The 26,006-nt window shown below is 34.8% G+C and overlaps 3 protein-coding genes across 3 annotated transcripts; 1 reads left to right on the top strand and 2 right to left on the bottom strand.

Annotated features, from left to right (window-relative positions):
• The first annotated feature begins 1,967 nt into the window (after nucleotides 1-1,967).
• LOC131602456 (rhamnogalacturonan I rhamnosyltransferase 1) lies at nucleotides 1,968-5,358 on the top strand. The gene is made up of 9 exons (XM_058874576.1): nucleotides 1,968-2,426; nucleotides 2,509-2,850; nucleotides 2,997-3,064; nucleotides 3,150-3,238; nucleotides 3,334-3,496; nucleotides 3,599-3,888; nucleotides 4,100-4,304; nucleotides 4,540-4,697; nucleotides 4,814-5,358. Exons 2-9 carry the CDS (start codon nucleotides 2,586-2,588, stop codon nucleotides 5,085-5,087), a joined length of 1,512 nt encoding a protein of 503 aa, XP_058730559.1. The 5' UTR covers nucleotides 1,968-2,426; nucleotides 2,509-2,585; the 3' UTR covers nucleotides 5,088-5,358.
• Nucleotides 5,297-7,782, bottom strand: LOC131602457 (ribulose-1,5 bisphosphate carboxylase/oxygenase large subunit N-methyltransferase, chloroplastic). The gene is made up of 6 exons (XM_058874577.1): nucleotides 7,163-7,782; nucleotides 7,000-7,028; nucleotides 6,688-6,899; nucleotides 6,488-6,613; nucleotides 5,972-6,376; nucleotides 5,297-5,832 (listed from the first exon to the last, which is right to left on the bottom strand). The coding sequence occupies exons 1-6, from the start codon at nucleotides 7,639-7,641 to the stop codon at nucleotides 5,614-5,616; spliced, it is 1,470 nt and encodes a 489-aa protein (XP_058730560.1). The 5' UTR covers nucleotides 7,642-7,782; the 3' UTR covers nucleotides 5,297-5,613.
• A 2,505-nt stretch (nucleotides 7,783-10,287) lies between these two features.
• On the bottom strand, nucleotides 10,288-12,011 carry LOC131602458 (uncharacterized). The gene is made up of 2 exons (XM_058874578.1): nucleotides 11,518-12,011; nucleotides 10,288-10,816 (listed from the first exon to the last, which is right to left on the bottom strand). Exons 1-2 carry the CDS (start codon nucleotides 11,919-11,921, stop codon nucleotides 10,429-10,431), a joined length of 792 nt encoding a protein of 263 aa, XP_058730561.1. The 5' UTR covers nucleotides 11,922-12,011; the 3' UTR covers nucleotides 10,288-10,428.
• Between the last annotated feature and the right edge of the window lie 13,995 nt (nucleotides 12,012-26,006).

The raw sequence follows: 26,006 nt of genomic DNA, 5'->3' as shown, positions 1-26,006 counted from the left end.
TCGAGCCGTTAATAGCAATAAAAATCCAAACAGATTGAAGGATATTAGAAATCCATGCAAATTTTTGTATTTTTTAATGAGTTGAAAATTTTATGTTATGAAATTTTAGTGATCTTTGATAAATAAAAATTTGAGTGGGGCTGTGTTGTGTTCCTAAAATAGAAGAAAAAGAAAAAGAAAAAAAAATTATTTTTTGTATTGTCTAGTATGATAAAGAAATACATATATTAGTGTTTTACTAGATTGATACAGAAGTTAATTTAATATTAACTGATTACAGAGGAAGAACTTTTTTTTAAGAAGAAGAATTTTACAGAATTTGTATTTTTGAAAGAGAATAAAAAATATTTATGAATTTTTGGTTATTGATTGATATTGAACAATGTTATTGAGTTTTTTTTTTTACTATAAAGATGTTAATCTATTGATATTGATTGTTTAAGTTGATTAAATAAAATTATATTATATATATATATATATATATATATATATATATATATATATATATATATATATATATATATATATATATATACATATATATAATTTATGAGGAGGGTTATATTTATTCGAGTAAGTTATCAACAATTACTCCCCATCTTGACCATTAATTTTTTTTAATCTAATGGTTAAAATTAATGAGTAATTAAATATGGAGAGAGAAATTCAATACTCATTAATTTTAACCATTAGATTGAGAAGAATTAATGGTCAAGATGGAAAGTAAATATTGATAACTTACTTTTAGAGTAAATATAACCCTCTCATAATTTATATATGATATTTATATTGTATAATTTCGGAATGACTCAATAACCTACAACTGCATGTCAAACTATGGTGGACCAAAACTAATCTGATCCAAGACACCTATATAAAACCTCTATTATCACCTCATACAAATAAATTGAAACCCATAAAATATTGATTATGAGAAATGATGCATCCATGCTACATTAAAAACCCATAAAATATTGATCATGAGAAATGATTCATCTATGTTACATTAAAAACCCATAAAATATTGATCATGAGAAATGATGCATATATATGTTACATTAAAAATAACTAGGTGGTAGTTTAGATTATTTGACCTTCTTAAGAAACATATGATAAATATTTTTGATGACTTAATTTTGGATTTTCAATCTAAAGATAGTTTAAATATACATTTATGTTATCCGTAAATATTCATTAATCTACTCGTCTTGTGTATGTGAAAGATTATATATATATATATATATATATATATATATATATATATATATATATATATATATATATATATATATATATATATATATATATATATATATATATATATATATATATATATATATATATATATATATATATATATTATTCATAGATCCAATCATATTTCATCTTAGTGTTTTTAAGTAAATATTAGAATGTAAAAGCATCATATTGTGCAAGATTTGTACCAAAATCCAAATCCCATACCTACTACTTGAAATAATAGAAGACATTATTTTCTTCTTTTCAACAATGAGCCTTAGAGGAAGGATATCTCACATCCTAAATGCTTGTTAGTGTTTTTTTTTAGAACAACCACTTATTTAATGTTTGCAAATGACATCTTACTTTTTCAATAAGTATAACTTGGCTTTTAGTTACTCTAAGTATACTTTAATGCCTTGTTTATTAACATCTTCTAAAGCAAAATTGATAAATTGTTGTTTCCATTCCAAAAAAATAAAGTAGTTATAACTAATTATTAAAAGCATCAATTATGAGATAAGGTAGTTTGATTAATATTTAGTAGGAAGTAGTATATAGAGAAATCATGACATTTAATTAAACTCTCTCCTTACTAACCAAAAAATAATAATAACTAACAATTAATATTTGTAATTTACATCTTTAAAAAAATAAAACTATTTATATCTTCCATTTCCAAATCTTTTTTCTTGAAAGGTTTGAGTATTTTGAAAAACTTTGAGAATGGAAAAAAAATACATTTTCTTTCTAGTTAACTTGGATCTCTCAATTCATCTACCCACATCTTTGAATTCATGCATACAATAAAAAAAATCATCACTTTACATTGAAATCGTCAAAATTATAATAATAAAAAATAAAAAAAAGAGGAAAATGCATTAAAATTATTTGTTTATTTGCTTCGATTTGATATTTTCTTTTCATTCTCCTTGGATCTTCATCCTGTTCTTCAATTCCTTTCTTTCCAAAATTAAATCTTTCTGAAAAAAAATAGTTTCTGGTAATTTTTCTCTGATTCTTGAAGAGCTTCAAATTCTGTGGATGCAATTTGAAGGTAGAAAGATCTTATTTTGAGCCTCACCCTCAATTACTGGCTTCAAATTCAATTCTGGGTCGGTTTCAATTTCTTCAAAAAAGCCTCAAAACAGTGAGATTCACTTCGTTGCAGTGTGTTCCTTTCTAAGGTATATATTTTCAATTTCATTGTCATTAATTTTGCAATGTACTTGATATGATTATGAATGATGATTTTTTTAGTGGTAGCAGGTTAGTTTTGATTTTGATTGTTGTGGGGTTGTTGGGAAGTGTGTGAAGGTTGTGGTAATGAAGTGTGTGACAAGGAAATGGAGGTTAGATCAGAGGGTTTTCAAGTGATGTATGATAAGCTTCATGCTCCTGTGATTCAAAGGAGCCGTTTTCGTTTTTGGTTCATTCGAGTTTGTTCAAGCATTGTTCTGTGGACATGTTTGGTTCAGCTTGTGACAGTGAGTGAACTATGGAATTCCAATTTCTTTACTGGTTTAACAAGTCATATATATCACACAACGCAACGGCCTATTCAAGACGATGTTAAACTTACCGAATCACCTCACATTATACTTCCTGCAAGTTAGTTTTTTTCTCTGCTCAATTATCTATCTCGAGTTTGTTTGTGTATTGGCAATGTTTTTTGTGTATCTTTGATCCTCTGATACGAACCTTCAACATATGATTTTGAGTTTACTATTAAAGCATTGTCAACTGAAACCTTGCAGGAAATTATACTAGTAATGGTTTTCTAAGAGTATCGTGCAATGGGGGTTTGAATCAAATGCGTGCAGCGGTTTGTACCTCGTCCTATTCTTCCGTTTCTTTATTCCTATTATATGATAAGCTTCAATGTTTAGTTAGCAGATTTGGCATTTCAGATTTGTGACATGGTGACAGTTGCTCGGCTTTTGAACCTCACATTGGTTGTTCCAGAGCTTGATAAGAAATCCTTTTGGGCAGACCATAGGTATGTATATCCTTTGTTTTGAAAAAGAAAAAAGAACGAGTATTCTCTAATTTGTCTGTCTCGTTGTTTTAAAATTTGTACTTTTCTTTTTGCAGCGGCTTTGAGGAAATATTTGATGTAAAGCATTTCATTGATTCTTTACAAGATGAAGTTCGAATAGTGAAAAGAGTTCCCAAAAAGTTTAGTAGGAAAGGTGGATACTCCACCATGGCGATGCCTCCTGTTAGCTGGTCAAATGAAAAGTATTACTTGGAGCAGGTATACAGAATATTTGTATCAATAACAAAATGCCACTTTACTCTTGCAATATTTCATAATTGGAGGACATATTATCAAAGTATATCTATCTTACAACTGCAGATTCTTCCGCTTTTTGCCAAGCACAAGGTGGTACACTTCAATAAAACAGATGCACGCCTAGCAAATAATGGTCTCCCAATTGATATGCAGAAACTTAGGTGTCGTGTTAATTACCAGGCACTTAAGTTCACTCCTCAAATTGAGAAACTGGGGCAAAAATTGATTCAGATGCTTCACGAGAGGGGACCTTTTGTGGCATTGCATCTGAGATATGAGATGGACATGCTGGCTTTCTCAGGTTGTACTCGTGGCTGCACGAATGAGGAAGCCGAGGATCTCAAACGGATGAGGTGTTTTATGTTTCCCGTTTTGCTATGCATTTATTTATATACAAGTTGTTATAAGAGATAGGTCTTTCTTGTATAGTATGTGGCGTTTTATGATTTGTTGAATTTGATATATTTTTACTATTATTACATATGATATACATTCGCGTCATAAAAGAGAAAGAATCTTGTGGTCAATCTCACATATAATTTTGATTTTGCTTGCACAATTCAGATATGCATTCCCTTCATGGAGAGAGAAGGAAATAGTGTCCGAAGAAAGGAGATCACAGGGTCTATGTCCTTTGACTCCAGAGGAGACAGCTCTAGTTTTGCAAGCCTTAGGTTTTGACCGGGAGACACAGATCTACATTGCAGCCGGTGAGATCTATGGCGGTGAACGTAGACTTGCACAACTGAGAGCTGCATTTCCAAATATTGTGAGTTCCCTATCCCTCGTCTTTTTAAATATTTTTTTTTGATATTCGATATTATAAAATGCCAGGTCCATCAAAATACGAAAAAATAATTTCACATTCTTAACAGTTATATTTTTCCAGCACTTATTGTAAATTGTGGCTCTCAAAATGGTTGGACCTGATCTACGTTGTGCAGTTTCTCGTCCTAATCATGGTTAATGCTCGTTTTATAAGAATCCACTTTACTTTGCTCTAGGTTAGAAAGGAGGCATTACTAGCCGTTGATGAGTTGCAGCAGTTCCAAAATCATTCATCACAAATGGCAGCATTGGACTTTATGGTTTCAGTAGCCAGTGACACCTTCATTCCTACCTATGACGGGAACATGGCAAAACTTGTGGAAGGTCACCGCAGGTATCTATTTACGCATGCTAGTTGCAATTTCATCTCATGTAAAATGTATTCTGGTTTTAGAAAAGCGACCATCAAATATTATCCAAGAATTTTTTTTCTAATTAGTCTTCCTGCAGGTATAGTGGTTTTAAAAAATCCATCTTATTGGACCGGAAAAAGCTTGTACAGTTGATTGATATGCATCAAAATAGAACCCTTCCTTGGAATGAGTTTGCAGATGCTGTGCGACAGGCTCACGAAAAGAGAATGGGACAGCCAAGTTATCGTAGAGTTATAGCCGACAAGCCAAAGGAGGAGGATTATTTCTATGCCAACCCTCACGAATGCCTTTGTGAGGAAACAAAGTGTGATGATTTTCTAGGTCCTCATAACTCTCTTCAAGTAAAATGAGTAAAAGTTGTTGAATATAGAAAATATGCACTCTTAGCCCAACCATATAGAGATTTATGTATACACAACTTTGTAGAAAACCACGGGGAAGAAAAAAAATCGGAAAAAAAAGGAAACATGTTTTATATAGAGACTTGTAAAGATGTATCTTCAATTTTACCCCTAATTCAGTATAGTTGTATAATAACAGTTTATGTCACAATCTTGGATTTGAAGCATGAACTCTAAAGTTCATTTTCTCTGTAATAACAACGGTCAACTGCTTTATAAATGATCACCAGTACAGCAGTGTAATTTATATTTCACACATTAAAGTTTCCTCTTTACAAACTTCAGGCATGTTATGGATTGGTCCAGACTCCAGAGTCAAAAAATTGATCATGATGCTCTTAAGATTGATCGAAAAATCATGGCATCGTACATCTCAGAAGACTCCATTTGTAATTTACCAAGTTCTCAGTTTTTTCATCCTTAAGATATGCAAACAACAGTGTGTCTTTAACAGATGTAACTGCTTCCTGCAAGATTAGAAGTATTTTCCAAGGTCTCCAAGGATATCGCCATTTTCTCCGCAAAGTCCAAGATCCTTGAGCCTCCTTTCTTGATAATACTCTAACTGGTCCAATTCCGATTCTTTCTGCTTGAAGATCCCGTCAATTTGCTCCAGGACCACCTTTTCCCCTTCTCTTATTCCAACAGCTATTGCAAGCCTCGAATCTAGATTTTCTTCTTTCAGCTCCCGATCCTGCCATTTACATATTTTGTTCAGATATTTGTTGATCAGTTGATATCATCCAGCTTCAAAGTTTTCACTATTTAAACTCCATATACTATTTTTGTAAAATCTAATGAGGTTACTTTAATTGTAATTGTATTTGTCATACCTGTTCAATGGTTGTATGATAACCAGCAAGGGCAGATTTGCAGGCATCTCGAACCGCTCTGCATAGTAGCTCCTCATTGTCACGGCTGACAGGCAACTCAAGATGACCCCATATAGAGTCTCTGAACAGTGATTCCAATAAGAAAGCGTCGGTACCCCCTAGCGCTACTAGTCTCAGATATGGAAGCAATCCAGGTGGAAGAGTGCGATTATAGAAGATGTCAAAGTATGATGTCTGAGCAAAACCGTTGGACTCAGCAACGTCTAGTTTGTCATCAAAAAAAGGGTCCGACTCAGATATCTCCAGTGTCAGAGTGTATGCATTTCGATTTTCATTTGGTTCAATGAAACCGTAGTCTAGAGCCAACTCTGCATTGCTTTTGTTCATATCATATTGGATATATACCTGCAGTAAAAGTTGCTTCCATTGTCATATCTAACTATATTATGATTGTAAGTTATGTCATGCTTAAATGACGCTTGAAAAGAAACATAAGAGGAGGTAAAGAAAGTTCACCTGTTCTCCGGCCTTGACAGAAAGGGGGCTCTTTAGGGAAAACAGGTAATCCCGAGAGAAAAGGCCACCTGCTCCTTTAACTTCGTAAGCTTGATCCTCTGTAGTTACTCTGGCACTGTGATTAATCTGATCCAGAAATTCAATTTTGAAAATGTATAAGATGCAAGAAACAGAAAAAGCGAAAATGAAAAGGTTCTTACCAAGTCTGCCATTGGAACTATAACTAAATTTTCATCGCGCAGACGAGAAAACGTCCTTGATCTGAGAATTCCAAACGCCCAAAAGAAGTCATCCAGCGTCACAGGATTAGGAAAAAGCCGCTTATTAGGGAGAATGATTTCTTGTTCTAGTCTCAAACATTCATTCTTCACATATTCTTTCACAGACACCGTTGTTTTCAAAAGTTGAGAACCTACTCAAATACATTCATTCAAATTTCAGTTTCATATTATTATCTTATCTGAATCTATAAAAGAACTGTATCGTTATGGAAAATTGCAGGACTAACAAACCTTGAAGTTCTTGGAGCTCTTCCTCTGACCTGCACTGGAGTAACCAATTACCAACTGAATCAACCATTTGAAAAGAACCCAAATAACCAAATTCACATTAACCTCATACTAGTAATAAACCAAACCAAACCAAACCAAACAAAACCAAAGAAAAGAAACCCACCAATATATAGTAGAATCAGTTTCCTGTGGCAAAATACCAAAATAGTGCTTCCAAACAGAATCTTCCCTTGATTTTTCTCTTATGAGAAAGAGTATAACAGCCAACCATGGCTTCAACTCCCTGCAAACTTTCCCAATCTCAGAAGCTGCAACTGCATCTGGATTAATCCACAGCCTCTTTGGTACCTGCAAAATAACATCATTCCTAGAAATGTCTCTGACAGCAACCAATCCTAGTCCTTCTGTGACCACACCAGCTTTCACTGGGGTCTTGCCAGTGATGACACCTTCTTCCTGTAGCCACTTCCAGAAGGTTTGAACTGCTGGTGACAGTGATGGTTCGGTTCCAACAGAGGCTACTGATTTTGCAGAAAATTGTCTCTTGAGATGAAGAATTGGAGTTTTGGGAGTAAAAGATGTAACCTTGTTGGTGCGAAAAAGAAAGGGAGAAACTGAACCTCCAGAAAAGATAGTAGCCATTTTCTGGTTTCTAGTTCTTGGTTTTGTTTTGTGATGATACTGTTTTCTGTTGTGTTGTGTCACATAGTAAGCCTTCGATCTTATTGTATTGTGGATAAGACTCTTCTATTATTGTTGATGCTTCAAATTCTCAAAAATCTCTTTTATCCACTATATGTAATGTATAGTATGTTATTTGCACATACTAGTTTATTTTTAAATAATTAATATAATCCAAAATTAACAAATTTATTTTTAAACTTAGATTTGGAGGACCTGTTAATACAAGTTTGAGTTGAAAGTCTCGCATTGTTTGAAAAAGTGGACGATTTAACACGTCACCCCCCCTTTTATTATACATGTCACCCTTGTTTATTTCAAAATTACCCTTGAATAAGTTAGTGAGGGGTGAAACATGAAATTTCCAGTATATTTTTTGCAACAAAAATAAAATTTTGTATTATCGGGAATTTGAAATTTCTGGTAGTACAATTTTTTTTACAAAAAATATACCGGGAATTTCAAAATTTCCAGTAAAAACTCATGGAAATTTCTAAAATTCCGATATTTTTTTCAGAATTTTTGATAAAAATGCATATTTTTTGAAAATTCGTGACTTTAAGCAAGGGTATAATGGTATAAGCATACCCCTTGAGGGGTGGCATGTTAAATTGTCGAAAAAGTGTGAGTTGAAAGTCTTACATTGTTTGAAAAAGTAAAAGTTTAGAGAACCCATATATCTAATGTCTTAAGGTTTTTTGTGAATATGTGGTGTCTCTCGCGTTTGTTTTGGTGAGTCTTTGACCCATTATGGATGTTTTCTCTCATGATGATCACCAATGATATCAAAGATTGACTCTTTGTATCAAAAATCTTCCTGACATAGTGGTAGTTTGACGCCGTGTCATGTTAAAATGGCTGCAACTTAAAAAATATGTCAACAATGATACAAATGTATATGGATGAAAGAGTTTCCGCTTGAAGGAGAGCATAATGAAATGAACTCAAATTTGAGGGAGAGATTGTGCTACAAAATTACTGAGTAAGGATCCACTTCATTTCTTAAAAAGAAATGGAGGATCCATTATTATAATTTTATGTGCATAAAGTTAAATAAATAATAAATATGTATCACATTTCTTAGAAATACGTGTAATATACACACAAAACTATAGTAATGGAAAAAAATGGAGTATAAGAAATGGACTGAATCCTTATTCAAAATTACTACCTCAATTGTGTGACAATGATGTCAGTAGATATACAGGCATTTAAATTTTCATTTTATCGTATTCCATTTGTAATAAAATTTCCATCAAGCGATCCAAGGTATGAATAATATTTCCCGTGGGTTTACACAGGTTTTCTACTAGTTTAGAAAAAGAAAATCAATACTTCATTCCTTCTTGCTTCATAAGCCAAAAGATTAAGTGTCTGCTTGCTAGTGAGTTGAAAAGTTAAAAGAAAAAACGTACATTTAAGTGATGCTACGATTTCCAGCTTAATGATTCATCCATGTCATGAGGATTCAGGTAATACCTACTATTTAATCCACTTATAACCATGTCACTGCATCGAACTGACAATGACATATCAGCAAAAGAGAAACAGAAGAATGACAAAATGACACTACAAAAAACTAGAATTCAATTATCCAAGCTTCAAAACTTGGTAGTTCATGCACTTCTCACAATGTCATGTATTCATCCTCAAAATCGTTCATACTATTCAAAGGTAGCCAAGTTATTGTATTAAAGATTATTTTATCAAAGCCAAACAATTTTTTTCATATGCAAATGGTAGTCTTCCTTAAAGACAAATTAAAGTGAAAATGCAGCAAAAAAGGGAAAAATAAACAGGAAGCATGTTTAAAGTTGCAGAATCTGCATAATACAGAAGTGTCAAGCCGCAAACCCAATGTTTCATCCAGGTACACCCCATCTTAATTGAGTAACTGAATATTTATCAAACTAAAAAGATATAGATTTAGGAAGCTCCCCTTTTGAGTTGCTTCCCTTCTGCATTTCTGATATAGGTCGATAAGGAAGTTCAGGTAGTAGAGTCAATCTTTCTAGTAAGTGCACGATCAAGCTGCTTCTTACTATGAATTATAACCTGTAAGTACTACCACTACCACTACTACTAATGAATTCCCTCACTACTAGCTACAAAGAGAACAGTCAAAATGCAGTTACCAACTTGCCATTGAATCAGTAATTACTAAAACAGTCCGCACCAACAGAAGAGGACAATAACACTCAACATAAACCTTGTGAGCACATTAAAAGGAAAAAAAAATAAAGATGAAGTCAAAGAGATCCCAAGGTTCCGTTGAATCACTAATTACTAAATAAATCCGCACCAACAGAAGAAAACAATACCAATCAACATAAACTTAAGTTAGCACTTAGCACATTAAAAGAAAAAAAATCAAAATAAAACAAAGAGATCACCAAGAGTTCCATTAGGTCATACACTTCAACCCAAAAGAGATTCACATATATCCCTTTTCCTGATTAGACATTCTCAATTCTCAACAATTAAGTACCATTTGCATGATGAATTACCTACCACTCTTGTGCAATGGCAAATAGGCTCAACTACTACCCAGAGCATGAAACTATAAATAAATTTTTTAAAGATGTAGATATAAAGTTGCAAATTAAGTAAAAAATCCAAAATTTCACCAAAAAATTGCCAGTAACAAGTTTTAAATAGATATGTTATCTATTGGAATATGGGAATGCTGTAAAAAGGTAATACTAATATAATAATGATTTTGAAAAAAATAAGCATGAAAAATAATTATCACTTTTGGTTAGAATGAGAGGGGGCTTCCCGTTCATTGTTACTGGTTGCCGAATCTAGTTTTTCTTTCTCCGCCACAGGGATGGGTGCAAAATAATTGATACACTGCTTCAAAAGGGAGGTGACCTGAGAGCACTTTTCAACGATGTCTTCTTTGTTCTTCGCCTCTTTCACACAATTCTCCCATTCGATGAAGGTGTCTCTGCAACTGCCTCCTTTCATGAATCCACACTCACCTTCCTCCTCTTTCACTTCCTCTTTGTCTTTTGATTTTGGAGCCTCCGAAGCTGGTTGATCAGGAGAACGTTTTTCTGCTTCTAAATTGGACTGGTCCTTTTCATCTTGCTTTGGGGGTGTCGGCGTAGCCTTCAACTCCAACTCATGGTCGCTGCAGTTCAACAATTAACTTTAAGAAACTTAGAATAACATAAGTATCAACAAGCAAACCCAGTGTGGCTCGCCAAACTTTACCACTAACTTTGAGTAACTGCATATTTTCTATCACCTGAGTGGATGGATCAAACTAAATAGCTATAGGTTTAGGAAACCCATCTAACGAGTTGCTTGCATACTGGACTTCTAGTATAAGACGAGAAGGATTTCCAAGTAGAGTAAAGTTATGTAGTTAGTGGAATCAAGACGCTTCGTACTACCATTAGTTAGAATTTCTACTAACACTAAAGAATCCCTAACATCTAGTTCCCAAGAGAACAATCAAAACATGATTACCATTGAATCACTAACTGAATCAGTCGGCATAGACAGAAGAAGTCACAAACACTCAACATAAACCCAAATCAACAAGTTAAGCTAAACAGAAAACAACCAAAAAGAAATAAAAGCACTGATCATCAAAATTCCATTTAACCATACACTTCAATCCACAATCTTTCATACCTATCATTAATTCCATTATTATGACAAAAATTGAGAACCCTCAATCTCTCATACAAAGTCTCAATTTTTAAACTGGTTTTAGTTTTACCTATTGAAACAAGGTGATGCTACAACACAGTAACAATATTAGCAGTATAACAACAATGAATTGATAAATTAAAATTAAAAAAAAATGAAATTGAAAATAATCACTTTTGATTAGATTGAGAAGGGGCTTCCTCTGAATCCTGCTTTTCCTTCTCCAACTCAATAGCAACTTGCTCTTCCGCGTGCTTCTCCGCCCTAAGAATGGGTTCATAGTAATCTGAATGAGAATCCATACACTGCTTCAACTTTGCCGTTACCTGAGCGCACTTTTCAACAAGGTCTTCGTTTTTGTCTTCGGCTTCTTTCACGCAATTTTCCCAATCGATGAAAGTGTCTTTGCAACCGCCTCCTTTCATGAATAGGCAGAATCCGCACTCGCCTTCTTCCTCCTGTTCTTCCCCTCCGGCGAGTTCTGGCTCGGGAGACTCCGGAGGTAGTTGATTGAGGGAAGGATCTGAAGATTTGGCATCGGATTGGTTGTTTTCGGGTTGATTCTGCGGCGGAGACATTGCGTTTGAGTTCAGCTTACTGTGGCCGCGTTTTTGAGATTCTTTTTACGCTTAAAACCTCCTCAAAACCCTTGCCTTTTACTTACTCTAGTTTTTTTTACTGTTAATTAAACTATTTATTTATTTACTTTTGAATTTAATTGAAGTTGCATTTTTTTCAGGGTTTATTGCTCTCTTTCGTTCAAAATTACTAATAAATAAGAGTTTAAAGTTAGTGCACTGACAGTATAAACAAACTTTACACATACATCCAATCAAAATCCTTACACTTGCCATGTCATATTAATTTTTTTAAATTAAAATTGTGTTTTAATTGAATGCATGGTTGTGATTGGTTGACAGTGTAAAAATATTTTACACTGTCAGTGCATATCCTTTTTTCTCAATAAATAATTGGATTTAATGGAAATACACCGACAGTGTAAACCAGTTTTACACTGTCAATGAAATCCAAACTGTTAAATTTTGTAAAAATTTGACTTTTTCTTTAAATTAAATATTAAGTATTTATTTTTAAGGACTGTGATGCACTGACTGTGTAAAAAATTTTACACTGACGGTGCACTACCTTTAAGCTCTAAACAATTTTAGTTGACTTTTAAAATAAAAATAATTGTAATTAGATTTCTATATTTTAATATTATATTATAAAATAATTTTTTCCCTTTGTAAAAAACTCTCGTATTAGTATATCACTTATTAATTAGACGGTCACAAACTCTCTAATACACTCTTAATTATTTTGATTATTTACACTATTTAAAGGATATATTAATATTTAGAATTTTTCTTTAGCCACCTCCAGCGAAATCTCAAAATTACCTCTGCTTCGGAGATGCATCTCCGAAGTTTTTTTTTTTTTGATTTTTTTTTGAATTCGGAAATGAATCTCCGAAACACCAAAAAATTCAACAAATTTTTTTTCTTAATTATTCACCATTACAGGACAAAAATGAGTTGTAATCAACCTGATTTAAAATTTCTAAGTGCCTTTTCTTTCTCCCCCACCACTCTCAGACGGTTACCTTCTAAGAAATGTGGTAACACTTTCCTACTTAAAAGCCTGCTCTCTCACCCATTTTTCCTCCATATGTTGCAGCTCCTGTTACTGCGCTGGTTGCTTCCTTGAGTTCGGCTCCGATTTCCACCGAGAGCCTGACTGCCGAAGTTAAACAGAAGGCTACTCTAGAGTCGGCTCCGTCGTCTCAGAAGGCGGTTAGGTTCCCTAACCGACCTGGTTACGGTCAATTGGGAAGGAAAATTCAAGTTTGTGCTAATCATTTTCAGTTGCGAGTGGCTGATAAGGATCTACACTATGATGTAAGTATAGTTTGCTCATAAGTTTTTTGAACTTTAAGTGTATAGTTTTTGTTGTTGTTTATTATGTTGGTAAGTTACAATGTGGTATGGATTTCTAGAGGATCAGGACTTTCTAATCTATTGAAGCGTCTCCTCCATCGTCTTCCTACTTAAAAGCCTGCTCTCTCACCCATTTTTCTTCCAATCACAATGTCTAGCTTGTAACCGCTTTCATCACAATGTCTAGCCGCGGTGGAGGAAACCATCCCGAATATCGCCGGAGTCAACCATCTCCTGCACATGCTTAACAATCATCCGTCAATGCTGCAGGATCAGGCCGTGGTGGTGGTGGTCGTGGCTCTCGCGGTGGACGTACCGCCGATTCTTCTTCCTTCGGACATCCACCTCCTCCGTCATATATATGAGAATCAATCGGGTTAAACTTGACTAAAGCACGCTTCATATATGTGAATGTACTAGTACGCATTAACTGTACTCATACAGTATCCTACAAGATATTTTACAACATGTTTAAATGATAACAGCTATGTTAACAAAAGGGCAACAATTTCTACACCTCTTGGTAAAAACAGTAAAAGTAAAGAAAGTGTAATTATCGGGAATATAAAAAGGAGGAGGTAGGTGAACAAGGGTTGGGTTTGGTTCAGTGATGTGAAGAAAGTGAATTGATGTAAAAACAGTAAAAGTAAAGAAAGTGTAATTACCGTGTTTAACAATATGTAACTTTAACCTTATGTAATGTGATCGATGTAATCTTCATCCGATTAAATAAAGCGAATCGTTCTTGTTTGTTATTTTTCTTCTGTCCAGACCTTATTTCGGAAGTACATTTCCGAATTCCTCCAAGGGGGTGAATTCGGAGATGCACTTCCGAATACACCAATTTTCTGAAAAACAACTTTATTTCGGAGATGCATCTCCGAAATCAATATTTTTCATTAAAAAAAACACCTTTTCGGAGATACATTTCCGAAAACACCTTTTTTTCCAATAAAAGTACGTTTTCGGAAATGAACTTCCGAAACAGGGGGCATTTTGGTAAATTCACCAGAGGTGACCAAGAAGGATAGGATGTGGGTGAAGAAATTTCCTAATATTTAATAAATGGTCTAAAATTTTCTATTATTCTCTCAATTGCGAGCTGACATGTGAAAACTGAAGTTTATTCTTCCATTCAACTTAGCTTTTCCTCCATTCTCACATCTTGATTTCTGTCCCATTCTCTCTCCGTAATTCTTTTGTTATCATTAAATAATTAATTATCAATAAAAATATACATGCTCAACAAAGTATTATATATAATTTAGTGTAAAAATCAGATAGTCATACATACATGTATAAAATTAAAGGACATACAAGTTGATTTTAAGAATACCGGGATCTATTGAAGAAAAATCTTTTTGGTAGTAATCTTGAACCACATAGGTTAAGAGACAAGCAACGAACACCAATGATTTGCGTGATTCTTTTTTAACTGGTACTCATAATGCCTTGAATACACTTCAAATAGAGAGAAGATATAATATGCTTGTGTACAATATATTGGGACCATAACATATTATTATAAATACCTCATAAGTTTTTATTTCTGCAGAAAATTAAACATAATATAAAGTTTGCACCAAAATAAAATCAAAGCATATAATATAGAAAAATAAGGAAAAAAATCTCCCATTAATATAAGACAATGTCAAAACCGAAACCCATGTGGGCAACATGCCCATGAAAAGTCTTACGTGTCAAACCTTTGGTTAGTGGATCAATTAGTATTAAGTTTATCCCTATATGTTATATCAAAATTAGTTTCTCCAAAACCCTTTCTTTCAAAATAAGATACTTGATACCGATAATTTTTTACTTTGTAGAACTCATATTATTGTTGGAGTAAAGCACAGCTGCAGTTTTGTCACAATAAACCTTCAAGGGCCTTTCGATGCTCCCAACGATGTGTACGCACGTGACAAAGTTTCATACCCAAATTTCATGATTTGATGCCTCAAATTAAGCCACAAATTTTGTTGCCATGGTGGAGAGAGCCATTCAATTCTATTTGGAAGACTGTCAGGAGATGGCTCCTTCAACCAAGAGGAAGAGGTAACTAGATGTGAAATGTCTGCTATCCGGGCATCCGAAAAAATTGGAGTCAGAATACCCAATGATCTCTAAGTTATATGACTTTCGATAACTGAGCATGAAATCTCTAGTTCTCTTTAGATAGCACATGACACATTTTACTACTATCTAGTGTTGCATACAAAGGTTACTTAGATGTCTGCCAAGAACTCCTACAATTAATGCTAAGTCGGGATTGATGCAAACTTGAGCATACATGAGACTCCTAAACTGAAACATATGGAACCTTATGCATCTATTCCTTTTCAAGATTCGTAATGGGGCACTGTTTGTGATTAAACATGTCTCCTCTAGCAATGGGTGTGTCTCCTGGTTTACTATCTTTCATGGAGAATCTATCTAGAAATGTATCAATAGAGCTCCACTGCGACAATTCTAAAATATCATGAGAGCGGTCTCTACGTACTTGAATTTCGAAGACAAATGAGGCGTCTCCAAAACCCTAAAATTCTTCGTGAGAAATATCTTGGTTTCGCGCAATAAGCTTATATTGTTGCTTGCCAAAATGATATCATCTACATATAGTACCAAGAAAACAAATTTACTCCCACTAAATTTTTTGTATACACAATTATCAACTATATTAGCCTTAAAACCAAATGAGGATATAATTTGATGAAATTTATAATACCATTTACAGAAAGCTTGTTTAAGGCCATAGATGGATTTCAGAATTCTGTTTGCCGAATTCCAAGATGTCAGAAAGTCGTCACAATGTGTATGACAAGATTAGTATGAAATCAGTAAAATAATAATGATAAGTAAAAAGATGCAAGGAATTGTTAACTCAGTTCAGAGCAAAGTCACCTACGTCTTGAGGACGTTAACCCAAGAAAGAAAATTCACTCTTAATAATCAAAAGTACAAATTGGTCTAATTTGAACTCTCCTAGTTCACTGTCATTTTTTCCTAATACTACTCATAAATTTTGATTTAGGAATCCCCCTGAATATGAGACTCCTCTCACTTTCTCTTAAATACTATCTCAAGTGTTTGAACAATTAGAATAGACTAAGAATAATGGAACAAATTACAACCTAGAATACTTCATTCCTTAACATATGAATAAGACTAAAAAATATAGTATAACAAAAAAATACTCAAACAAATAAACATGTCTAGCTTGATTGTGCAAGGTATGAGTCTTTATAATGGAGAGATCCTCCTTAAACAACAACAAAGCCCAAGTGCAAAGCCCATTAGGGTTTCCATATTTGAACGCGGTTGAATAATCCCACAAGCGCAAGCAACCAATTCTTCATTATGTTAATTTTTAATCATTGACTGGTTAAATCTTAATCATATCATATTTTATCTAAACATGATTAAATAAATATAAAATAAAATATTTAATCAGCTCGTGATTTACTCAGCGTACAACAACTTCTAAACGAGACAATATGTCTCACAGTACGAGGAACATTTTGCCCAACATGTTGTTTCCTTATTAGAGTACAGAGAGACATGATGTCTCACACAATGTTAAGACATCTTTCCACACATGTTTCCTATAAAATAACACCAATCAAATGTTACAATAATCTCCCCCTATGTCCAACTTTTAGGCAAATACAACATTCAAGATGTAACGCATAATGTTAAAGCATACTTAATGCACGATCATTAGAATTTATCAAAGAGTAACAAAACAAAAAAAAAACATGTTAGCATACTTAAAACTTAACATGCAAACATAACAAATTGTGCATATAGAACAAGAAGGATCTAGGAACATGTCTTGTTGCATGACATCATTAAACCATCAATATATTCTCCGTCTTATTTCCTCAAAATGGGCAAGGGGTACAGACTAGTAATTTTTAGCCCCAAATGGGCACAAGCATCAGAAAATAAACATAAAATAGGAACTAACCCAAAAAGGGTAACATGAACCATTATTTGGCTTGCACGATAATCATCATATTAGAACAATAGAACCCATGCAGGGGCAGAGAACACCATCATTAATCAAAACAAAAAAAATTGTAACCAACAATATCATTACTCGAAGTCACCAGAGGAGACAAATTTTCTATCCTCGAAGTCAAGTATTGAATTAAGTTTATGATATGAATTCTTGAATCTTAGATATCTGTTAGGAGCAAATTTTATGAGATTAAAATCATTAATTAAGAATCATCCTTGATTGGTACTTGGTATCTCATTTTCTTGGACACATGTGTTCACCCTTTTTATCTCAGTTGAAACTTTATGGATTTCCTTAAGGGTGTCCCACACTTCATTGGTCACGCTATAGATAAAAGCATGAAAGAACTATCTAATACTTAACAAATTGGTAGTACCTGGATTGAAACCCAATTGAACTTTTCTCTTTTCTTCTGTGGTCCACAAGTAATTTGATTTGTCTATTGCATCAATATTTATAAAATTAATAAGGAGAAAAGGATTGCTTAGAACGAAATTCCATAAATCACAATAAATGGAATCAAAATTTTTAATTATTTCTTTTCATGTATTAAACCTTTCACCATCAAACGATAAAGGAGTATTTGTGAAAAATCCTTGTTAAAAATAGAAGACATGTTTAAAATCATTTTGCTACATCTTGAGATGATTAGTCATATAATAAGAGTTAGGCTCTGATTCCACTTATTGACCCAGTGACTCCAAATACAAGATGAGTTTGAATAGTGTTGTTAAAAAAACATTGCCCAATTGTAAAAGAAAAATGTTTATAAAAAGTTTTTAAGTTAGTTTTATTAATTAAGTAGAGATTAAGCAGTAAAATAGACGAACGAAAGAATGATAAAGAGATGGAGAGAAAGAAATAAAGCGTAAAGAAATGTGAAATAAAAAGTTAAGGGAAAGAGAGCATGCAACTAAGATTTAAATAGGTTCGGCCTAACCACTTGGCTAACTTCTACTACTAAGAAATTCCTCTTGAGCGTTCCACTAAAAATGTGAGTTTTTCACAGATTATGCCTATGAACCTTCTTACAATAAAATGGAGAGTTTAACTAGATAATCCCCCGAACCAAACAAAATAATTTAGCAGGATAACCTCTTAACCAAATGAGAGATTTTTACAGGCCAATCTTTAAATCAAAAGATGTTGTGAATCTTTTTGTGAATTACGACAAAATTTAATATCAATTTATGAGGAAAAAATAGTAGCAACCAAAATAAATGGTCTACAACAATAATAATTCATACACAAATAATATAACAGAATAAGGCAAGAAAAAGACGAAGGTTTGTTTACCCAGTTTGATCAAATGATCCACTCTGGGCGAGAGAGCAGCTTTCCAATTCACCATACTCAGAAAGTTGTTACAAGAGTTTACAAATGAGTTATAAGAAAATGGCTTTTGCCTTCATGCTCCCAAGAACAACCCTGAAGGCGCCCAAAAATTAACCCTATTTTCTACTCAAGTGTTTCCAAACCTCTTCAACCTTCAATATATGAATAACCCAAACTCAATGTGTAAACAAGTGTTTCCCAATTCCCTAATTCCCTTAGATAACTCCAAAGGTTTCCCAAAAAACCTTTCTTTTCTAAGGTTTCCATTTAGAATGGCTCAAACCCTATGTTATGCCTTTAAATCCTTGCTCTCCCTTGTTGCTGTAAGCTCTAAGATTGTCACACTATAATAACAGAAGAGATACATATTTATAATAGCCAAAATCCAACAAATCCATATCAAATCCCACAACACATCTCCTTAATTGTTAGAATAAAAGATATTATTATAATCTTATAATATCTCTCAAATATTATAAATATCTTATAATATCTCTTAGACTATTATAAATATATATCTTATAGAATATTATAAATATATATATCTATATATCTTATAATATCTTTTAGAATATCATAAATATCTTATAATATCTTTTTACATTAATTTATATGATATCCAAATTAATATAAAATATTCTAGCATTAGTGAATTGAATAATGAATCGAACTGACCAATTCCAATATCCGTAAATCGTTCGAACCAGACTACTTTTCGGCTTTCTGATTTTTTGTAATCTCGAAACATGTTTTATTTCTCTTCATCAACAAAAGTTTTAAGGCACATTTACAACAATCTTCACCTTGACTTTAAACTGTATTGATACCAATTTATCAATGAACAATATTGTTGCTCTCTACCAAGTTGAAACTTTAATCAATAACCTTGATAAAATTCACACAACACTTGAATCTTGATCTTGCCACTTGCATCCACTTGTTTCCAACTACCCTTTTCTTCCTATGTAATTTAACAAGCTTACAAGTATGATTTTTCAACCACCCTTGACTCCACCTATTTTCAAATGCCTCCCTGAAGGTTTTTCTTCTTTTATTTTGCAGTCCTTCAGCCACATTAAAAACATAATATTCAATGCTTGCATAATTGTCTCTTTGGGATGCTACAATAGCCCTCCTTACCTTATCATGAATCAAATAATAATCAAAGATCTCTATAACCGTTTTCTCACTACTACTAGTATCTATAGTTAGGGGTGGCAAAACGGGTCCTGCCCGCGGGGAAAGCCCGTTTTACCCGCACTTTTTCGCGGGGCGAGGCGAGGTTTTAGGCCCGCTCCCTTTAATGTGCCCGCCCCGTCCCGTTTTTTTGAGGGCTTTTGCAGGCATGAGCTTTTTCATACAATTTTACTATTTCTAGGCCTAAAAGGTTCAATGCCCGCGGGCTTTCTCCGCCCCGCCCTCACTTTTTTGCGGGGCGGGGCAATGTTTTAGGCCCGCACTCTCAAATATGCCCGCCCCGCCCCGCACCGTTTTTTCGCGGGCTTTTGCGGGGCGGGCCTAAACGGGACGGGCATGCCCGTTTGCCACCCCTATCTATAGTAGGAAACTCCACCTCAAACTGAGTTTTCTGCGTTATAGTTTCTACCATGTTTCTCCATTGTTTTTCACTATTCTCCCTCTGAAGAAATTCTCTACCAAGCAAGTAATTTTTTTTAACCTTAGCTCTTCCCCAAAAACTCAATAACAACTCACCGCTAACATGCATTTTTATCTCATGATTTCTGCAAAATTCATTATACTCCTCTACAACTTTCTCAAGGCATTAATAACGCCTTAAACTCAAATCTCATAGTTCTTCCTTGTCATGAAAGTCCCCACTAGTTACTGATGAATGAATGACAATATTTGCACCTTCTAAAGTATATAAACCACATATTTTAGAACCTTTAGCAATAATCACTTTATCATGGAAAATCTTCAACACTTATTAACATACATGTACATATATAGTTTATTCTTTGTATATAGATAATGTACATACATATGCTATTAGGTGAGCTGGCAGTTTATGATTGGCTTATCCAGCACTGCTATATATTTCATCCTTAGGCTATTGGACAGTTACGCATTGTAACAGATTCAGTTAGCTTTCTTTTTGATCAATGAAGCTTCTTTGTTATTCTTTCTTCTTCTTCACACTTCTCTGTTGCAGTATGGTCACCATTGTTGACATGGTATCAGAGCAATAAGCTCTGGTAGCCATTCCTTTCTTCCTCGTGCGAATTCGTGCTCCTTTTTTCGCGTCTTCCGCTTTCTCCCTTTGTTTCGTTATCTTCTTCTTCTTCCCTTTTCTATCAGAATGGCAAACCAGAGCTATGGTGATTATGTAACCAACTCTGCAAACCCTTACTATCTTCATCCGAATGAAAACCCTGCGCTTGTTCTTGTTACACCATTGTTGACCGATAAAAATTACCACACTTGGGCACGTTCGATGCAGATCGCGCTCATTTCCAAGAACAAGGAGAAGTTTATCGATGGAACCCTAAGCAAACCACCGGTATCTGATCCCTTGTATGCTCCATGGATCAGTTGCAATACTATGGTTCTTGCGTGGATCCAACATTCAATTTCTGAGTCCATTGCAAAATCCGTTTTGTGGATCGAGACTGCTTCTGCCGTATGGAGGAACTTGCAAATTCAAGAAGACTAGGGCATATTTCTAACATTCAAGAAGATCTTTACAAATTCAAACAAGGTACTCTTGATGTATCAAACTATTTTACTCAATTGAAGGTTATGTGGGATGAATTAGAGAACTACAGACCTATTCCTACTTGTACATGTGCTATTCAATGTTCTTGTGGTGCCATTGCTTCTGTTAAGAAATATCGAGAACAGGATTATGTAATACGTTTTCTCAAGGGATTGACAGAGAAGTTTGCGCACTCGAAATCCCAGATTATTATGATGCATCCTCTTCCAAACATTGACAAGGCTTTTTCCCTTGTTATTCAGCAAGAAAGAGAAATGGACAGCTTTGCCTCCAACATTGTCCCTTCTACTGGATCCACTGAAGAGGTATCTGCCCTTCAAACTCAGACACATGAGGCAAATTTCACTGCTGAGCAAGGTTCATCGGGTTATCGAGGGAAGTCTCCAGGTTATAATGCTCCAAGAGGTACAAACAGAGTCTGCACTCACTATGGCAGAGTGAATCACACCATTGAGACATGCTTTCTCAAGCATGGTTATCCACCTGGATTTAACAAAGGGAAAGGAAAAGCTCCAAGTCATCCCTCATCTTCTGCCTCAGCTGCTGCTAGCACCAACAATGGCACAGATTCTCCTTCACAAAGTTCAGCTTCCTCCTCTTTTGGCTTTACTAAGGAGCAATATGACAGCATCTTGGCACTTCTTCAACAATCTAAACCCAATCCTACTGTAAATTCAGTTTCCACATCTCCCTTTGTTCTACATTCCCACTCTTCCAATGTGAATGGTAAGAATCCTACACTTTGGATCCTTGATACAGGGGCTACAGACCATTTTACTTTTAGTTTGTCTTCCTTTATTGATCATAAGTCTATCATCCCTATCCCTATTAGCTTACCTGATGGATCACAAATTGTTGCTTCCATTTGTGGGACAGTTGTTCTTTCCCCTTCCCTTGTTTTGCACAATGTTCTATATGCTCCTAGTTTCCATGTTAATCTTATATCTGTTGCAAAACTTGTTGATAGTAGAAAATGCGCTGTCCAATTTAACTCCAATGCTTGCCATATTGTGCAGAATCATTCCAAGGAAATGATTGGTATAGCTAAACTGCACAAAGGCCTCTATATCCTGGACTCCACAACCTGTAATTCTTTTGTCAATAATTCTGTTGCTCACAATTCAAACAATTTGTGGCACATGAGACTAGGGCATATTTCTAATATAGGTTTACAAACTATTGCAAAAGTCTTTCCATTCATTACTCGTAATAATAACAATGATCCATGTGATTCTTGTCAATTTGCTAAACAAAAGAAACTTCCTTTTCCCAATAGTGTATCTCAATCTAATGCTCCTTTTACTGTTTTACATGCTGATTTATGGGGTCCATTCTCCACTATTTCTATCTTAGGTCATAGATATTTTTTAACTCTTGTTGATGACTATACTAGACACACATGGGTTATCTTCCTCAAAACCAAAGACCAAACCAAACTTAGCCTCATTAACTTTGTAGCATACATAGAAAACCAATTTCAAACTACTTTAAAATGCCTAAGAACAGATAATGGCACAAAATTCTTAGCCCTGTCTGAGTTTCTTCTTTCCAAAGGTATCCTCCACCAACGAACCTGTGTTGAGACTCCTCAACAAAATGGTGTGGTGGAGAGAAAACACCAACACATTTTAAATGTTGCTAGGTCCCTTTCCTTCCATTCAAACGTTCCTCTGTCTATGTGGAATTTCTGCATTCAACATGCAGTCCATCTTATCAATAGACTCCCTACTCCTCTCCTTAATTCTAAATGCCCTCATGAATTGTTATATAACCAGCCACCCTCCATGATTCATTTGAAAGTGTTTGGGTGCCTTTCATATGCTACTTCCCTCCAAGCTCACAGAACCAAATTTAATCCTAGAGCTAGGAAAGCTGTTTTCATTGGACATAAAGATGGTACCAAAGGATACATCTTATATGATCTTAATACTCATAACATTTTCATTTCTAGGAATGTTATTTTTTTTTGAAACTGTGTTCCCTTTTAAAGATGTTCAGCCACCTCAAGATAATGCCAACCAAACTTTTTCTCATCTTGATGATATTCCCAATGAACACTCTCTTCCTATCCCTGCCGAACATCTCAATACCACTATGGACTCTTCCCCTACCTCTGTCAATTCACAAGACAGTAGTGTTGACCCTATCTCACAACCTATCACTTCACCCTGCCCTAATCACAGTTCTGCCACTGGTTCAGACCTGGCCTTTATCCCTCCTCACATTAATGATGGCTCTATTCCTGTACCAGCTCCTACCCTTAATAATACCTTAGATTCCCCTGTGCCCTTTGTGTCCTCTGTACCTTTAGCAACAGATAACAATGCTTTACCCACTAGACATTCCTCTAGAACTTCCAATCCTCCTCAATATCTGCAGGATTACCACTGCTACTCCATCAATTCCCAAAACAACTCTAATACACCTTATCCTTTATCCTCAGTCTTGACTTATGATCATTGTTCTCCCACATATAAGCATTTTTGTTGTGCTATTTCTTCCCATATTGAACCAAAAACTTTTAACCAAGCCATCAAATTAGATTGTTGGAAACTTGCCATGGATGCTGAAATATCTGCTCTGGAAGAAAACCAGACTTGGAGTATAGTTGATCTTCCACCTGGAAAGGTACCAATTGGTTGTAGGTGGGTTTACAAGATAAAATACAAGTCTGATGGTTCTATTGAGAGGTACAAGGCTAGGCTTGTGGCAAAGGGGTACACACAAATGGAAGGTATTGATTACTTTGATACTTTTTCTCCTATAGCTAAAATAACTACTGTGAGAGTGCTTCTATCCATTGCTGCCATACAAGGTTGGTTTGTTGAACAACTTAATGTTTACAATGCATTCCTTCATGGTGATTTACATGAAGAGGTATACATGACTCTCCCACCTGGCATCTCTGTTTCTAAGCCTTCTCAGGTTTGCAAGTTACAAAAATCTTTATATGGACTTAAGCAAGCAAGTAGGCAATGGTATTCAAAACTGTCATCTTTCTTAATTTCTTTGGGCTATGTACAATCTTAAGAAGATCACTCCTTATATGTCAAATATCATAAGGAATTTTTCACTGCTATACTTGTTTATGTAGATGACATAATGGTTGCAGGAAATTCCATGCTTGAAATTCAGAATGTTAAGCAGCTTCTGGATCACAAATTTAGAATCAAGGACCTTGGATCTCTTCGTTTCTTCCTAGATTTTGAGATTGCAAGATCAACCAAAGGGATCTTCATGAATCAAAGAAAATATACTCTAGAATTGCTAGAGGATACAGGTTTACTTGGAGCTAAGCCTTCTCCCATTCCATTTGATCCCAATCTCAAGCTCTCTTCAACAGATGGTGCCCTGTTGGATGATCCCACCAGTTTCAGGCGTCTCATTGGTAGACTCATCTATCTGACCAATACTAGGCCAGATATCTCTTTTGTTGTACAACACCTTAGTCAATTCGTTTCCAAGCCATTGGTTTCTCATTTTCAGGCTGCCACAAGAGTGCTTAGATACCTGAAATCTTGCCCAGCTAAAGGTGTTCTTTTCTCTGCTTTAAGTCACCTCAAATTATATGCCTTTGCTGATTCTGATTAGGCTCGATGCCCTATTACAAGAAGATCCATTACTGGTTTTTGTGTCATTCCGGGTTCATCTCTTATTAGCTGGAAATCTAAGAAGCAGAATACTATTTCAAGGTCTTCCACTGAGGCCGAGTACAGGGCCTTAGCTTCACTCACATGTGAAATCCAATGGCTGCAGTATCTTTTGCAGGATCTTCATATTCGATTGACTCACCCTGCTTCAGTTTATTGTGACAGCAAATCAGCCATTTATCTTGCTCATAATCCAGCTTTCCATGAAAGGAGCAAGCATATTGAACTAGACTGTCATGTAGTTCGTGAGAAGATCCATTCCAAGCTGATTCATCTTCTTCCTGTTTCCACAACAGACCAACTTGCAGATGGCTTCACGAAACCTCTTCACTCACCAGCCTTTTCTTCCATTATGTCCAAGTTAGGACTTTGTAGTTTACACAGTCCCACTTGAGGGGGCGTATTAACATACATGTACATATATAGTTTATTCTTTGTATATAGATAATGTACATACATAGGCTATTAGGTGAGCTGGCAGTTTATGATTGGCTTATCCAGCACTGCTATATATTTCATCCTTAGGCTATTGGACAGTTACGCATTGTAACAGATTCAGTTAGCTTTCTTTTTTATCAATGAAGCTTCTTTGCTATTCTTTCTTCTTCTTCACACTTCTCTGTTGCAGTATGGTCACCATTGTTGACAACACTCCATGTTCAATTCTAGTGCAATAGCCTAGATCGTCAAATATACTTATAGATAACAAATTTCGCCTGAGTTCTGGAACATACTTCACATTGTGAAGAAGAAGCTCACAGTCATCAAACATTTTAAATCTGTCTGTACCAATACCATGAACCTTGTAAGCCTTATTATCACTAAGGTGAACTACTCTACCTTGCACCATCTTCAAAGTTTCAAAGTATTCTATTCTTTGACACATGTGATAAGAGCAACCTGAGTCAATGACCCAACTATCTTCAGTTTCCAAACTCGATACTACTAGTGCATCGGCATCCTCATAACTTTCCTTACCTAAG

This window comes from Vicia villosa, linkage group LG5, assembly GCF_029867415.1.
Source record: "Vicia villosa cultivar HV-30 ecotype Madison, WI linkage group LG5, Vvil1.0, whole genome shotgun sequence".
NCBI classification, from domain to species: Eukaryota; Viridiplantae; Streptophyta; class Magnoliopsida; order Fabales; family Fabaceae; genus Vicia; species Vicia villosa.
Note: the sequence above shows the minus strand (reverse complement) of the source record. Positions and strands in the feature narration are given on the sequence as shown.

Coding starts and splice junctions, on each gene's coding strand:
- LOC131602456 (XM_058874576.1), top strand. CDS start 2,586: ATGGAGGTTAGATCAGAGGGTTTTCAAGTGATGTATGATAAGCTTCAT. Junction 3,065..3,149: donor TGAATCAAATGCGTGCAGCG/GTTTGTACCTCG, acceptor TTGGCATTTCAG/ATTTGTGACATGGTGACAGT. Junction 4,305..4,539: donor GAGCTGCATTTCCAAATATT/GTGAGTTCCCTA, acceptor ACTTTGCTCTAG/GTTAGAAAGGAGGCATTACT.
- LOC131602457 (XM_058874577.1), bottom strand. CDS start 7,641: ATGGCTACTATCTTTTCTGGAGGTTCAGTTTCTCCCTTTCTTTTTCGC. Junction 6,900..6,999: donor AGAGCTCCAAGAACTTCAAG/GTTTGTTAGTCC, acceptor GTATTTGAGTAG/GTTCTCAACTTTTGAAAACA. Junction 5,833..5,971: donor ATCATACAACCATTGAACAG/GTATGACAAATA, acceptor TGTAAATGGCAG/GATCGGGAGCTGAAAGAAGA.
- LOC131602458 (XM_058874578.1), bottom strand. CDS start 11,921: ATGTCTCCGCCGCAGAATCAACCCGAAAACAACCAATCCGATGCCAAA. Junction 10,817..11,517: donor CCTTCTCAATCTAATCAAAA/GTGATTATTTTC, acceptor GTTGAACTGCAG/CGACCATGAGTTGGAGTTGA.